The sequence below is a fragment of the Panthera onca genome, chromosome D4 (genome assembly GCF_046562875.1).
Source record: "Panthera onca isolate mPanOnc1 chromosome D4, mPanOnc1 haplotype 2, whole genome shotgun sequence".
Taxonomy (NCBI): domain Eukaryota; kingdom Metazoa; phylum Chordata; class Mammalia; order Carnivora; family Felidae; genus Panthera; species Panthera onca.
In genome coordinates, this window is record NC_138351.1 from 46,149,545 (window position 1) to 46,165,593 (window position 16,049).

Below are 16,049 nucleotides of genomic sequence, written 5' to 3' on the forward strand. Positions count from 1 at the left end.
GTGAGATCATGACCTGAGACGAAGTTGGACAGTTAACCAACTGAGCTACCCAGGCGCCCCTGTAGATTACCTGACTCTTACGTGTCATGTGATTACCCTCCTTTTCTACCATTCTGTTACAATACTGGTGCTCAGACCCCAGTCTTGGTACAGTGTCAGTTCAAATTATCCGCTGAGGACACAGATCATTATGAGAAAGGGGATTTCTTTTTTTTTTTTTTTTAACCGGACCTTTGGAATTCAAATCTGCTTTTAATAGATCTTCCCAAATGAAGTGCTGTGCACTAAATTTCCCAAACCCACAGCTTCTCCAGGATAAACTTCTTTGGTGAGCGCTGAAATACCAAAGCAGTGATAGAATCCTCTCTCCTCACACATCCTTGTTTATAATCTAACGTTTTATTAGGAACGTCAAAGGCCAACTGAGAAAGGCTATGTGTGTTCTCAGTGTCTTACAAAGAAATTTCAGGGTCATTTTGGCCACGGGGTCTGCATGCTGATTGATGCTGTGTGTCCTGCAGGGCAGAATAGGAGAACTGGATTTGCAGTTGAAACATGGGAAGGAAGGACCCAAGGAGGTGCAGTACAAAAAAGGCACAGCCTGGCTCTGGTAAGGGGATGCTGTTCTGCTGGCAATGAGTGCTCGCCGTGCGGAATGAACGATGAGGGAGAACGTGGCCGCTTTAAAGGCGTGTGCGGAGAATTGTCACTTACCTACCTGCCCGAAGGGGGAAAGGCCAAAAATCTGATAGGTGGATTTTCCACCCTCTCCCTGGCTATCACAAGTAGAGTTTTATTCATAAATCTTAATTATTCTTTAAATTGTTTTCTACAGCAGCGTGGAAATGGTTTGCTTTTCCCTTCACCGCCCCCCCCCCCCCATAACTGATTATTTTATATGCTTTCAAGTGAAAGATTCTGTTTTCCCCACTCAATCCATTGTCTTCCTAACTCACATTTAGTCGAGGAATACCCCTCTGCTCCCATGCTCCCTCCCTCTCCCCAAGACATCTTCATTATTAGGAGCAACTTTACCACATCAGGGCTTTAATTTCTTTGGCAGACATCCCCTGGTGAATTCCCACTGTATTATCTAGAAATGTGTAAGTGCTGGAACATTAAAAGCAATTTAAATTGTTACATGGGCTAGGAAGAAAACCTTGTCAGATTAATGTGGCAGCAGCCTAAATCTAGGTAAAGTGCCCAGAATCTAAATTGCTTTACCTGCAGCCACAGGTTTCTTTAATCTAAAAATCTATTCAAAGCTTGCTTGAGTTTAGATTTATTTACTGATAATTGGCGTATGTAGAAAAGCAGGAGCTCCGTGTGCATGTGTGTATATTTACATAATTCTATTCTAAGTGACATTTTCTAGATTTATTTTAAAAATAGCAACACAGCTTAAAACATTATGACATTGAATTTAAAATTAGAGGTTAAGACTTTGGATTTCACTTCCTCTTTGTGACGATCTTTTGCATAAAGTTTGACTTTCATCTTCTAAAAATGATAATTTGGTGAATGTATAGTCGCATATTGACTATATTCTCCAAAATAGATAGAGACAGAAGGAAGAATGTGATAGATGAATGTCAAGGATAGCTCCAAGATTTTGACCATGAATAACGAAAAGTATGGACTTCCCCTTTACTAAGATGCAGACGACGATAGAAAAGCAGGTCTGCATAGGGGAAGAATCAGGTTTGGAACTTGCTAAGCCTCAGATACATAATTAAACCTCCACTTTGGAGATAATCAGGTATGTTGTTGACGATATGAATCTAGAGTTAGGGGGTGAGATCAGGGCTAGAAATAGAAATTTGGGAATGATCAGCATATCAGCTGCGTTTAAAATCCTGATTGCTGGATAAGATCACCTAAGGAATGAGTAGCGATAGAGAAAAGGTCAGAGGGAAGAGCTTCAGAACACTTCAACATTTAGACATGGGGTAGATGAAGAGGGAACCGACAAAGCACACGAAAAATTAGTGATCGGTGATGGAGGAAGAAAACCAAGAGAGAATGGAATCTTGAACACCGAGGGAATAAAATATTTCAAGAAAGGAGCAGTCAGTTGTGTCAGAGGGTGCTGGGAGGCTGCAAAAGGTGGAGACTGAGAACTAGGAGAGACTTGGCCTCCTGAAAGTCGTTGACGGCCATGACAGGGGCTGTTTTGGTGGAGTTGTGGGGACAAAAGCCAGATTGTAGAGGGGTCTAGAGAGAGTGGAAGGAGATGAACTATTAAATAAGTTCTGATGCATGAGAAGGAGCGAAATGAGGCAATTGCTGGAGAGCTTTTTCTTCTTTGAAGATTGTAGATATACTTGGCTCTTAAGATTGAGTCATTCTCAGAGAGGGCTGAATAACTAAGATTTTTAAGTATTTTTGGTGACAGTAAGAGTGCCGATATAATTTATATTTGTGGAAATTTTATAGTATTTATAAAAATTTTGAGTTTATGAAACTATATAGTGAAATTATCTGTGGTTGCTTCTTCAAAATGTAAATATTGGCGGTCAATGGGTGTTCTTTTCTATATCTCAGGGCTTTTATATTAAAAAAAATTTTTCTGAATATTTGGATTGAGTATACAATCTTCAGATCCACAAGTGGAATCATTTTCTTTCAACTTCGGAGTGATTTTATAACCAACATTTAAAATTTTATTTTACATACGTACATAGCAACTATGCCCTTATCTACAACTCGGAAATAGTAAATTGCTGTTTTAGTGAGCTCTTCTGCGTAAAGAGAGAATATCTTAATCAGTTTGGGCTGCTGTAACTAAAATACATAGACTGGATGGCTGACTTAAACGGCAGAAACTTACTTCTCACACTTCTAGAGGCTGAGAAATCGAGATCAGAGGTCTTGTGCCGGTGAGGGCCTGCTTTCTTGTTTGCGGGCAGTCCCCTTCTCCTTGTGTCTTCACATGTTGGGAAGCAGAGAGAGAAAGCAAGCATTCTGTGTCTCTTCTTACGGGCACTAACCCCATGCATGAGGGGTCCACCCTCAGGACCTCCCAAAGGCCTCATCTAAGAATATAATATAAAGAATGTTAGTAGAGCCACCATTCAGTTTAAGAGATGACATCATCACAACACTGTGTGTCTACAGGCACCTTCTTCCCCGCCTCGGATAAGTGACCTAAGGAATAGGCAGAGGAAACTCTTTGAAATAAAGTTCATATTATAGTGTTTTCACCTTACACTACAATTCCACACATACAGTTTTAGGACCTGGGGTCATTGCCAGAGGGTCTTATTAACTGATGGATAAGCAAAAAGATTGGGCTCTTATTCTAACATAAACTCTTGCACCTATTTCCAATCTTTACTGCAGGGTCCGAGACATGTTGACTGATGAGATCACCAAGACGGCTGTGAAGTAAGATCCATTCATTCTCTTACCCAAAATTTTCTATGAACGTTTTTTTTTTTCCTGGCGGGTGCATACAGTTTCTCCCTTTAGAGTATGTCCTAACTTTAAGAACGTTAAAGGACTCTTCAATTATTAAAAAAAAAAAGAAAGAAAGAAAAAATCAATTGTCATCCTCTCTCATGTTAAGTTAATTCTTAAGTTAATGTCTTTTTGTGAGAATACGGAGGAATCAATACAAACATGACTTCCACATCAAGAGTCGCTGGGGTCGTGCCCTTGTCGTACACCTAACAAAATGCCCTGTGCTTTGACTTAGATTTAAGGGATTCTCATTTAGTTTGGGGTGGGGAAGGGGGGGGTGTTGTGGTTTGAAAGAGAATTCCTTGCTAATGTGAATTATGTAGGTTCTACAAATAGGTTATTAAATTTCAATTGTGAGCCAGGAAATAAATCACAGTAGTACTTCCTTTCATTCTCTTTGTGTTATGGGGTCCAGGATATCTAAAAATTGCATTTTTAAATGATTTTATTTATCTTTGAGAGAGAGCGTGCAAGCAAGGGAAGGGCAAAGAGAGAGGGGGACAGAGGATCAGAAGCCGGCTGTGATGCGGGGCTCGAACTCACGAACTGTGAGACCAGGACCTGAGCCTAAGCCGGATGCTCAACTGACTGAACCACCCGGGCTCTCCTAAAAACCGAATTTTTAAATGCTAAAAATGAATGTGATGACCCATTAAAAAGGCAGTTTCAATCATATCCTTATGGTTGTTTTAACAAAAATAACGAGTATTACTACTTTGAGGCTTTTTATTTATCTTAAGCCAACTCTCAACAGAAAATTATACCCTAATGAACTTGCTTGAACAATCTCTTCGGGTTCCTTTGCTAACAAGCTGAGTAATTGTTTCTGGCAGTAAGTTACACGTCAGTTATGTCTGCTTCTGCCTTCCACCATCACCTTTAGCTGCTGCCTTTCTTCTTATCCACCAAATAACATAAATAGACCTTCGACCTACAGGATTTCATGTGTCCATATTATCTAGACATAATTCATTTCAATATAGTTTATCCCTATCGTGTTCCAGAACTTTCTGTGGCTAAATAGGTTTTGCCTTAATCACAGTACACGATCACCACTCAGCCTAATGCCTTCTGAATAAAGGGAAATAGAAGTGGTAATCCTCCCCTGCACCCACTTCTGTGGGAGGCACTGGGAAATATCTGTTGACATATCTGTTGACAAAATGAAAACTAAAGTACAGAGAGGCTTCGATAGGGACTCATTTGTGTCTGCTTATCTAGTTTGGTGAATTGCAGACACAGTGGGGGAGCGGAGCGCTCAGCTGCCTGTTGGAGGGGAGGGTGTGCTGGGGCGGGGAGGGGGGGACTGTCTTCAGCCCACCTTTCATAGTTTGTTCTATTATGTAATCTACTTATATCCTGGTAAAAACCGTGCTCTGACATTTGCAGGGGGGAAAAAAAACGTGGAACGCTGAAGAATCTAGCAGCTCTCTATTAAAACAAGCTATCATTTTGCCTCTCTACTAGCTTGTGCATTTTCCATTCTAAAATTTTATTTCAACAAGATTTTAATCTTCCGATTTGCCAGGCATCGTTTCATGAAATGCCTACGAAGAGTGTCTTCACATTCTCAGTGGCACGGAGTAAAAATAATTCATGTTCTCATAGTGTTACCTTTTCATCAAAAATTTCAAAGTATTTTATAGACCTTATCTTATTAAAGCAATGCTGACAATAGTAGGTATGACAGCAAGTCAGGTTCAAAGGCTGAGAGATTAATGATAGAGCGGGGGGGGGGGGGAGAATCACTCTGCGTCTCTCTCTTTTTCCCCCTGGCTTCCTCCAACCATGTGAAGACCCCACCACCACCTGCTGCCAGCTTAGCCTTCTTTGGACCATGGCCGCCACAGGCTGGTTTGGGCCATTGTAAGACTTACTTTGTTCTGAGCCGTGTAAGTTAAATGCAGGAAGTAAAACACCAGTCGCAGGATTAGACTGATTTGCTCACTTAAGAGCAGTTTTAAAGCATCAAGGATAGGGCTAAGGGAGAATCAGAGAACAGATAAAACCTGATGATTGATGTAAGTTCATTTTCATTGTTGTTAATTAAATAGATTTGAACCCGAAGATGAAAATCCCCAAAGGACTGGGTCACTTTACTAATATGTAATGTAATACTTTGTCCCAAAGAAAGCATCCTTGTAGCTCATCCTTCCCTGTGCTTTTTAATTAGGTTAATGGCATCAGTTTGTTCCAAAGGACAGTTTAATTAAAATGCTAGTGGTGTTGCCTAGATAAATACTGTACTGATGCTGACATGTTATTATGCAAATTAGTTACTACTGCCCGACTGGGGCGGGGCGGGGGGGGGGTGGGCTGGGGGGGGATAGTTATTTGATCAACAAGCTGATGAGTATTTGCTGAACTGGTTGTAGATGTTTACCTGGCCAGCTCCTCCACGAATTTGTTTCACGAAATCCGTATTGAGTGTCTCCTTTCCATAAGTCGCTGCGTTCAGCAAGTAGGGAATGCAGAGACGACCAAGAGAAACCGGTCACAGTACCTTTGTGAAATGTACAGCGTGGTCTGAGCATGCATTATGTGGACCGAGAAATACTTTTTTCTATTCAAAGATTAATGTCCGAATACACATTTAGTCCGCAACCGAAGGTCTCATTACTAGTGGCTTTAAATAACATTTTTCTCCATTTTACAAGGACAATACATGTTCAGGAATGTCAAGGCCAGTAAGACTTCTGAAACAAAACCATGTTGGGCACAGTTTTGGAACTGAGGCTAAATAATGCTCTCTCAGAATTTCAGAGTTATAAGAGTGCTTTTCATGTCATCTTGTCTAATACCCTTGTTTTAAAAAGATTTGATATCCTATTCCTGGGGACCATCCGAGCTTTTCTCTATGGTGATAACCACTGGGGATCGAAGTCTTGACACTGAGAATTTAAAACTTTTTTTTTCTTTTTTTTTTCTTTTTCATTTAGGGATTCATGGCCATTTTGTAGCAGGACAGGCTTCAGGATATTCTCAGCTAAAGGAAAGAGATAATGTTAGAAATAAAAGATTTCTTTTTTTTTTTTTTTTTTTTTTTTTAATGTAATGTTATGGCTTGGGCACCCAGGAATACCCAGACCTTGCCTGGCTTTCTGGTGTTTTATTATTAGCTATCTGAGTTCCCAGTAATCCTCACTGCAAAACTCTAGCAAAACCTGGGTTGAAGGCATCTGCTTAGCCTTCAAGTCTTCCTTCTGTTTTCTCCCTCCATCCCATCCCCTGATGTAAATGTTGTGCTCTAATCCACTTACGGCAGGCCTCATAGTGGAAGAAATTAAGGATGAGTGAACCAAATGACCCACTGGGCAGAGCAAGCTTTCACTGAGTTTAACCACCCCAAGGAGGGAGAACGAGAAGGCAGGAGGGATTAGATGTGTAGGACGATGGAGGAGCTGAGTCCCATTCTTACCAGACGGAAGCAAAAATGCAAGAACATGTGTGAATACTAACCTTTTAATGCCCACTAGCTCACATGCTTAGTCATGCCTGTGGCCTGGGTCTGGAGGTCCTCAGCTCGCGAGGGGAGCGGGGCCGAAAGTCTTCCTCATCTAACATACCTGTTCCGTTCCTATGCTGGGGTCGTTCTTGGACAGGAGCCATTCTCGGATGGACACACAGATTCACGTTCAAGTCTCAAGTCCAGTTTTTGGGAAACATTTTGTCTGTTTGTATGGGAGTCCACAACCAGGCCAGAACTGAAGTGTGATGGTACGGGTGCCCTCTTGCCTGAGTTCTGTTATGACACAGGTGGCAAGCCAAGAGTATCGCATCAGTGTCCATTTAAGATTTTATTCTGTAGAATCACCTTGGAATTATGGAATAATGCTAAACATTCATTTTCAAATGGTAAGTATATTTTGGAAGGTTCAGGTTTCTTGCGGCACCTGGGTGGCTCAGTCATTCAGCTCTTGACTCTGGCTCAGGTCATGATTTCATGGTTTGTGAGATCAAGCCCATTGTCAGGCTCTGTGCTGACAGTGTGGAGCCTGTTTGGGGGTCTCTCTCTCTCTCTCTCTCTCTCAAAATAAATAAACTTAAAAAAATAAAAGATTCAGGTTTCTTGATACTAACTTCAGAAGTCAAGGGTCGCCTGAGTGGCTCAGTCAGTTGAGCCTCCAACTCTTGATTTCAGCTCAGGTCATGATCTCACGATTTGTGAGTTTGAGCCTTGCGTCAGGCTCTGTTGCTGATGGCGTGGGGCCTGCTCGGGATTCTCTCTCTCCCCCCTCTTTCTTCTCCTACCCTGCTTACACACTCTCTCTCTCTCTCTCTCTCTCTCTCAAAGTACATAACTAGAATTAAGAAAAAAAGTCAAATTTAAGATTTTGTTGCTAATATTAAAAAGAAAACACCATTTGGATAATGAGAAAAGACAACTCTCAATCCAGATAATTTAAAAACAGGCTTTGGGGCGTCTGGGTGGCTCAGTCGGTTAAGCATCTGGCTTTGGCTCAGGTCATGGTCTCAGAGTTCATGAGTTTGAGCCCCACGTCGGGCTCTGTGCCGATGGCTCAGAGCCTGGAGCCTGCTTCGGAATCTGTCTCCCTTTCTCTCTGCCCCTTCCCTGCTCGTGCTATCTCTGTCTCTCAAAAATAAATGAGCATTAAAGAAATCAAAATAAAATAAAAACAGGCCATTTTTGCATCTTATCTAGGGTCTCTAAAATTATGTTCCAAACTAACTTGAAGGTTGCTGGCTTTGGCATATCAAGGGAAAGAAGGGGAGGATAATATGATGACTGCCAGAAGCTGCGAGCATGGCAGGTGGCTGGTGAAGGACACTATCCGAGTGGCTCCCTAGAAGCTGTTTCCACACACCAGTGCCTTAGAAAAGCCAGAGGCCAATTCCATTCTACTGCTCTAATTCACGCAACTGCCCTCGCTTGTGTTTTCAGAACAAATCGATAGAGTTCTGTGGGCCAGAGATGACACAGAAGGAGACAGCTTAGGAAATGCAGTGTCAAATGATGAAATAAAAATTTCAGAAGGAAAGAACTCAGATACATGAGCTCAGGTCTGTAGGTTGCAAGACAAGCACAATGAGCATATACGTGTATGAGGAGAGTGAAAACTCAGCACGAGTGTCCGGAGAAGAAAAAAAAAGCCACAGGCCTCAGGGAACAAGCAGACGCGCGCTGGTGAAGCTCGGGGAAGGGATAGAGGTGTTTTTGACCTCATCTGCCTTCTCTGTAATAACACCTTCTCTTCTCCCGGTTAATGCCCCCAAATCCTCTCTTGGAATTTTTTTTTTTTTTTTTTTTTTTTTTTTTTTTAAACAGGGAGAGCCCAGTGGTCAAGGGCAACGCGCTGTTAGCCTTAAGCAGCCTTGCTGTCGTCGTATCCAGACACGAAGCCAGCCTCTCCTCTGACTCTGAGGGGGTCCCGGAGGTGAGTTAAGGGTGACTTGAACCAGTTGGGCGGCGTTTGAAAAGTGAGCAGTGTCTTTGAGCCTGGCCCTGAATTTACGAGGTTAGAGTCTAGGCTTTGCAACAGCACCAAGTTATGCTACTCGAGGGGCCTTTACACTGTGAGCTTGAGGGTCTCCTACGACACTTTCCCTTGCTGCTTTTCTGTTTTGCTTTCTCCATCACAGTTAAGTGGTCATTTCCATTTGAAGGTACCAATTTTATGCAACAGGGGTTGTCTTTCTGTGATTGCATCAGTGGTAACCAATCTTGGGAGGTTAACTAGGCTTACTGAAAGTGAACAATGCTGTCAAAAAAATGATAAATAAGCAGTGTTTACCGACTGAAAAAAAATCGTACTTTGCATTTTAATTGTAGATGTCAATGACAAAGTGCCTATTCATTTTTGCAAGGCGTTTATTTCTTAATTAAACATGTGGCGAGCTGGCCAATGTTCATTTCCAATGTGCTTTTACAGATAATTCATATCTGTCAAAATAAAAAGGCATGGATTTATTCTTCTTTTAAGCCCCATTATCTAGTAGCTTGCATTATCTGGAGACAATATAGCCAAGTGGTTAAAAAGCAGAGGCTTTGGAATAGGAGAGTCCTCTATCTAAATCCTAGTACTTGCACTTTCTAGCTCTGCGGCCTATTTTCAGTAACTTCCCCTTTCAAAGCCTGGTCCCCCATCTGTAAAATGGGGATAACGATACTTACCAGCAAGGACTCTTGCGAGGATTCAAGGAACTAATGTATGTAGAGCACAGCAGCCGGTAGATACCAAGCTCCCGGCAATAGTAACCATCGTCTGACTTCTTGATGCAAAAACTAGACTTTATTCAATGTTACTCAGCCTGTCTCTGTTCCCTCAGCGTGTCTGGCTCGTGGGCCATCTATACTCCTTTTTCGTGGTGGAGTTTTTTGGTCGCAAGCAAGGGAACCAACTCTCATCTAAGTAAAAAAGGAACCAGAAGGATGTAGAATCTGGAAGCCCGTGGGATTGAAGGCACAGCTGAAAACTGGGTTTGGGGAAGGACATCAGGCACAGGAACTGATATCAGAACCATCTGAGCAGACTACCCCCACTGGGATGGTCTCTTAAGGTTTAGGGTCCCCTGGGTCTCATACCCACACCTTGGGCAGGTCAGATGGGTAGCTTCATCGAGCATTTAACCAAGCTTCAGATCACGGAGGAGGGGATTCTCCAAAGGTGCTGTCACCACTGAACAAGAGCACAGGTGCTCTTCGCTGGGTGGCAAAAGCTACAAATGTACATTTCACGTGGGGAAGGCAAAGAGGCCAAGGAATTATTGCATGAAGGATAAAAGGGTAGTTACCGTACGAAAATTTAAATCCAGAATCTTATTTTAATGATGAGCAAGACGAAACTTTTTTTTGTTTTTAATTTTTAAGACGAAACTTTTTACAAGAGGAAATGTTTTATATCCTTGAAAGAGCCATGGAGTACTTTAGCAAAGACAACATGCTAAGTAGAATCTTACGGCCTAAAAAGTGAATGTGCCTTTCTAGGATTCCTTGTTTGGGGCAGTTTGCCCCAGTAATAACCAGGGTTCTAGTTCAGAGGTAGAGTTTCAGGCAGTCGTCGTCTTCTTTACCCCCCCGCCCTCCCCCACCCTTTGTTCTGTGCTGTAACACATATTAGACGAAACATCGAGAAGCCACACAAGCCAAAGACGGGGCTTTGCTTTTATTCTTGATGACCTTGTCTTTGGCTATTCCTCAGTACAAACTCAAGACCTCCTTATCTGATTAAAACTCAAGTTTTCAAACTCTGTTCAAAGCTGCATATGACTAACAACTAAAGGTCTTAGGAAGAAGGCCTTCTTTGAGTCAAGGAATTAATTTCAGGGATACTTAACACCACATTGACCTTTATCATTTGTACCACCTGAGTGTCATCACCATGTGAGTTAATGAATGCTTTTGACATCCATGGTCATGAATGATTTTGAAAACCAAGTTCTCTTTATAATAAGTTGGATTTTGTTGTGGTTTTGGTTTTGGTTTTCGTTTTTTTGCATTCTCTTTCCTCCTCTTTTCCCAACTGAAGGATCATTCATGCTTTCATACCTAATTAGCTAGGCAATTGTTGTGATGATTCAAAATGATAAATATATGGTGATAGTAAGCAGAAATGCTAAAGATGGTGATGAAAATTTCGTAGGCTGCTTCAGTGCCTCCCTTGTGAAATGGCAAGTCATCGAAATGAGACATTGTGAGTTCCTTTTCTCTGCGCATCTCTCTTTTCCACCCCCCATCACCCTCACTAAACACAGGCAAGCACAGGGAGAGCTCTCAGATATGGTCTGTTCTGCAGCCCCCAGACTCTCACCTCTGCTTGTCTTGAACAAAAGGTAAATCGTACTCCTGTTGGGGCACAGGTCAAGGATGTGTATTTGTCAAATACTTATCTGCCTCCCAAAGTCCTGGCCAGGGAAGCTTACTTTTTGAGAAGAGCATTCTACTCTTTAATAACAGAAGGGGGTTGTACCCTGGATCTAGAAATAATGTTTAGGTTTTTTCTTTTTTTCCATTTCCATTTCATGGTTTTTTCCTTCATTTACAGGTTCATCCTAATTTCCTTTCAATGAAAGAGTGGGTTTCCATGGTGTCTGATACTCTCCTGGTCATTGTGGATAGCCATCACCAACCCAGAGGACAAATCTTCTCCTCATTTTATTATGTAAGTCTGAGAATAAGAGAAATAATAATAAAAAAAAAGAAGATGGAAAACCCAAGGGTTGAGTTGTCTCCTATTAGTTGTTCACGTGAAAGCCATGCTGTGGGGTAATTATTCTCAGTCTTAGCCGTATGTTAAAATCACCTGGGGAAGTTTTAAGTGTGTGCATATGTGTATGTGTGCATATGTACACACTTTAAAGTATATATATATGTATATGTGTATCTATATATGTCTATATATGTACATATGTCTATATATGTCTATAGACATCTAGATAGACATCTATATCTTATCTCTCTCTCTCTCTCTCTCTCTCTCTCTATAGATAGATAGATAGATAGATAGATAGATAGATGTATCCAGAAAAAATAAATACTGACCTGTAGGCCTCTCCTCTAATTTAATTGCTTAGGGATAGGTCTTGGGCGTTATCAGTCTTTGGAAAGGTCTCTGGATTATTCCCATGTGTAGTCAGAGTCAAGAGCTACAGCTGTAGTGAAATAAACACTAGTTGAAGATTGCTGTCCCTGAGTGTCCAGTCATAGTTGTTTGTTTGTTTGTTTTAATGTTTATTTATTTTTGAGAGAAAGAGACCGAGCGCAAGTGCAGGAGGGACAGAGAGAGAGGGAGACACAGAATCTAAAGCAGGCTCCAGGCTCTGAGCTTTCAGCACAGAGCCCAATTCGGGGCTCGAACCCACAAACCATGAGATCATGACCTGAGCCGAAGTCAGAAGCTCAACTGACTGAGCCACCAAGACGCCCCTAGTCATGGTTTTTTTTTAATTTCAGGATATGTGACCGTGGGCAGTTCATTTAATCTCTTTGGACCTTTGTTTCCTTGTGTGTAAACCAGGCAATTGAACAGTATTATCAGTAGTGATTTTAGCCTCAGCTCCACCCTTTACTAGTTTTGTGAAAGTTGACCTGATACTTCACCCACCATTTTGTTTTCCTTACCTGTAAAATGAAGGTAAAAACTAATGCTTTGCCAACTTCATAAAAGATTGGTGAGGATCACATGATGCCATTTGTGGGAAAATGTCCTGAAAACTGTGAAATACTCTTCACGTACAGAGTAATATTGTTGTTGATCGTAAAAAAAAGTACCTGTTACTTAAGAGTCACTCTCTTTCTTCTTGCTAATAGCCTAAGAGTTTGAAACAAACTGAAAATACAACTCTTTTGTTGAGGTTTTCTTTTCCCTTCATTGGCTCTAGTGCATGCTTTATTTCGGGGATCTGCATGGAATTATTCTGGTTCTGCCTTATCAGTCTCCAGTGCTTAGGGAATTATAGTGATCATGGGACAATCAGCTGAGCGGCGGAGGATTATAGTTGATTCGAATAAAAATATAGCACAGGTCATGAACTGTTGCTAAGATTGTGATTTTAGCCTGAAACTCCACTGCCTTAGGTCTTCTCTCTACAACACTCTCTGTGCCTCTGTGTCCTCCTTTTGGGAGGACCTGGTACGTATTCATCTGGGGCTCAGGGTCTAGAACTAGAATTTTAAACTATACTTGGGGACCAAAAAAAAAATGACTTCTAGATAATGTAGAATTAAATTGGAAAGTAGACTTTACTCAAAGAAGTAATTTCTTTATGATAGTTTGTTTTCTGTCAGACATGTTCTTACTCCTTTAATGATGGATGAAAAACTGATTATATAGAGGTCTTTGCAGTAGCTGTCTGGTTCTGATATTCACCAGGACAGGATATTCTCTGAGATTTCTAATAACGCTGCTTAGTTCTTGCAAACCAATAAAAATAATCTCTTTCGTAGCCAGCTCAGGGTTGCCTCTTACCTTTGTGCTTTTTGCATTCTTGTGCTTCTTCAAAGCCCTGATTCGAAAGTCACTTTCTTTATTTTCGGTGTTCTAGCAGCTGGGTCACTTTGAATAGTATTGTCATTACGATTGTACCATGTTAGCTGAAAGAATACCTTAGCACGTGTGTGATTTTTATCCTTAAAAAGTGCTAAAGCTTAGCAAATGGGTGCAGAATTAAAAACACCTTTTAACGTGCTTTGACTGCAAGGGACAGCACAGCCTTTATGGTGTGTCTGAAAAGTTGAAGTAGATGACAGTGCCGAGTGATAAATGGGCTTTCTTCCCCATTCGAGACGTATTTGTAAGTGTATTTAACGTCTGTTGGAGCTCCCTAACATGGGATTCTTGGAGAAGCTGTTCATATTCAGCTGCCCTGTCATTTTATCAGGGCTGTTATTCATTTCTTTTCCCATAATTACATATAGGAAGGCGCATATAGAGCTCCCCATTTCATTTTGAATAGCTGGTTATTGCTTTGTAACCAGAGGCTTTTAGGATTTCAACTTCCTTTTTAATTAAAAGGAATTAACCCCCTGTAGGAAATAATCCATCTACTGGGAAGCGTTCCCACCAAAAATTTTGGGAGATCTGCCAATAGATCCCTGTGCTGAACTTACATTTATTCCTTCATACTAAACTTTAACCACTCCCTGCTCCTGCCCCCCCCCCCCGCACCCCCTCCCCCCTCCCGTCCTGCAGCGTGTGCGCACGCACACTCTTTCTTTCTCTCCTAGAAAACTAGCTCTGTACACATTTATAATGTGGCTTGCTGGTTTCTCCAAGCTTGGGTAACTTCACTTTGGGTTCTTTATTATATACGCATGTGGGCTTTCAAAACACTGACATTTTTTTCAGGCTTTATAGTGAGGGAGTTCACAGCCTTTAAGAGAAGACACTTAAGATTTTTTTTCCCCATACTTAAAAGGATATTGTTAATCAGCTGCTTGTTTCAGTCGAAAATCGTTTCAGTAAGGAAGAGTGACAAGGTAACCTACAGACAAGCCCAGAAATAGATTTTTTTTTTAATTGCATTTTTTTCACCAGCAGGAGCGGATCTAAGAGAAGCTGATATTGTTGTGTTTCGTGCTCTGGTGATAGGTATGCTTCCTTCATGTTTTAAACAAAAGGCCAACCCCCTGTTTTCTTTCTTTGGCATGTCCTAGAAATCCTATTCTGGTGAAAACACAGCCAGTGCCATTGCCCGCTCGGCTGCCGCCACGGCTTTGTCTCTCCTCGTGCAAGTTTTCATTATCTCTTGCAAAGAGAAGGTTGAGGAAATCCTCAACATGCTGACTGCCAGGTTACCTGGGAAACCAAGAGCTGATGAGTCTCAAGCCGTGCAAATCCACATGGGCCTTGCTTTGGGGATGTTTCTGTCCCGCTTGTGTGAGGAGAAACTCAGGTACGGTTTGTTCACGTGTTCCTCCTTTTCCTCTTTGTGATGTAGGCAGAGGACGTGGCCCACGTGCACACGCGCGCACGCACGCGCTCTCTGAGCCGCGTGTGCTCGCCAAACTTTTTGACATGGGCAAGTTGGGCCTTTCTTCTCCTTTGTGAGGGAACCTGGCTTGCCTCCAACGCCATCGCGAAGACATGAATGTGTTTTTAGGGCTGCTCTTACTAAGGTGACAATTGCTTGAAAATCATTCCGTCCTTAGATGAGAGCCCAGGATACACCCAGGTAATAGATATGAGGAAAAGTGTAATCTTCTGGTGCTAAAAATGAAAAAGCTGCTCTTTTTCCTGGTTCATGAGGGTGAAAATAATTGCTGATCCTTTACTGGGATCACTGTAAAATGGGAGACGAAGATTGGAGTATCCCTTATGCCTGAGGTGCTGGGAATTACCTGAGTCACCTGAGAACTGCGTGTACCCAGTTTTAAATATTGCTTTTATCCTGTGCCTTGGCTACATTTTTGTAATCCTTAAAGAGTCTTAATCTGTGCATATTATACTGCATGCTTTACTCAGTTCGGTCAATCTTGGACTGCTAGCTTTACCCTTGAATGGACCTAACAGAATAGCAAAGACCCAAGTGGAAAATTCCACTAGATGGAAAAGTTGTCTCGTGCATAAATCTACTTTGGTTGTGTTGTTCATTATATTTCTTCTTTATTTTATAACAAATCTTAGAATTTTATATATCCAGATTGATTGTAGTGTGGTACAACATGAATATTTGAATATCATGAATATTTAGATGTCGCTGACTTGGAATTCGGCCCCATTTTCCTGCACTGGAAATAGGGTAGTCGGAAGAGGCATCCTGTTGAGATGTTCGATGTCCTTAAACTTCCCTGGTTGGCAGAAATTAACGGTCTGTCCAAAGCCAAGAAACGGTGTCAGTGTGGGTAAACTGGATGACATGACGCTATATTTAGATTTCAGTTCGAAACCAGTGGTTAAGTTTGCATTTGTAATTTACATAGCTTTGTGCAAACACCATTATGTGAAACCTTTAGGAGAACTGCTATTGATCTAGGGAAATACTAGATTTCAGATGATCATTTTCAGCTCTTAGAAACATCTGTCAGACGATTGGGAAGATTGGCTTAGTCTTTGTGATCATAAATGAAACGTTTCTAGAATGTTCATTTTGGTCTGTTCACCAGCATTATTATTTATAGGCCTGGTTCT

General features: G+C 41.5%; 1 protein-coding gene across 4 annotated transcripts in view; it reads left to right on the forward strand.

Annotated features, from left to right (window-relative positions):
- The window catches only part of FOCAD (focadhesin), a 322,539-nt gene that overhangs the window by 242,352 nt on the left and 64,138 nt on the right, over positions 1–16,049 (forward strand). For all 4 annotated transcript variants that reach the window (XM_078436754.2, XM_078436756.2, XM_078436757.2 and 1 more), the window contains 5 exons: positions 522–610; positions 3,343–3,387; positions 8,750–8,858; positions 11,466–11,582; positions 14,576–14,814. In XM_078436754.2, the coding sequence (XP_078292880.2) occupies positions 522–610; positions 3,343–3,387; positions 8,750–8,858; positions 11,466–11,582; positions 14,576–14,814 (599 nt within the window). The remainder of the gene's footprint in view (positions 1–521; positions 611–3,342; positions 3,388–8,749; positions 8,859–11,465; positions 11,583–14,575; positions 14,815–16,049) is intronic.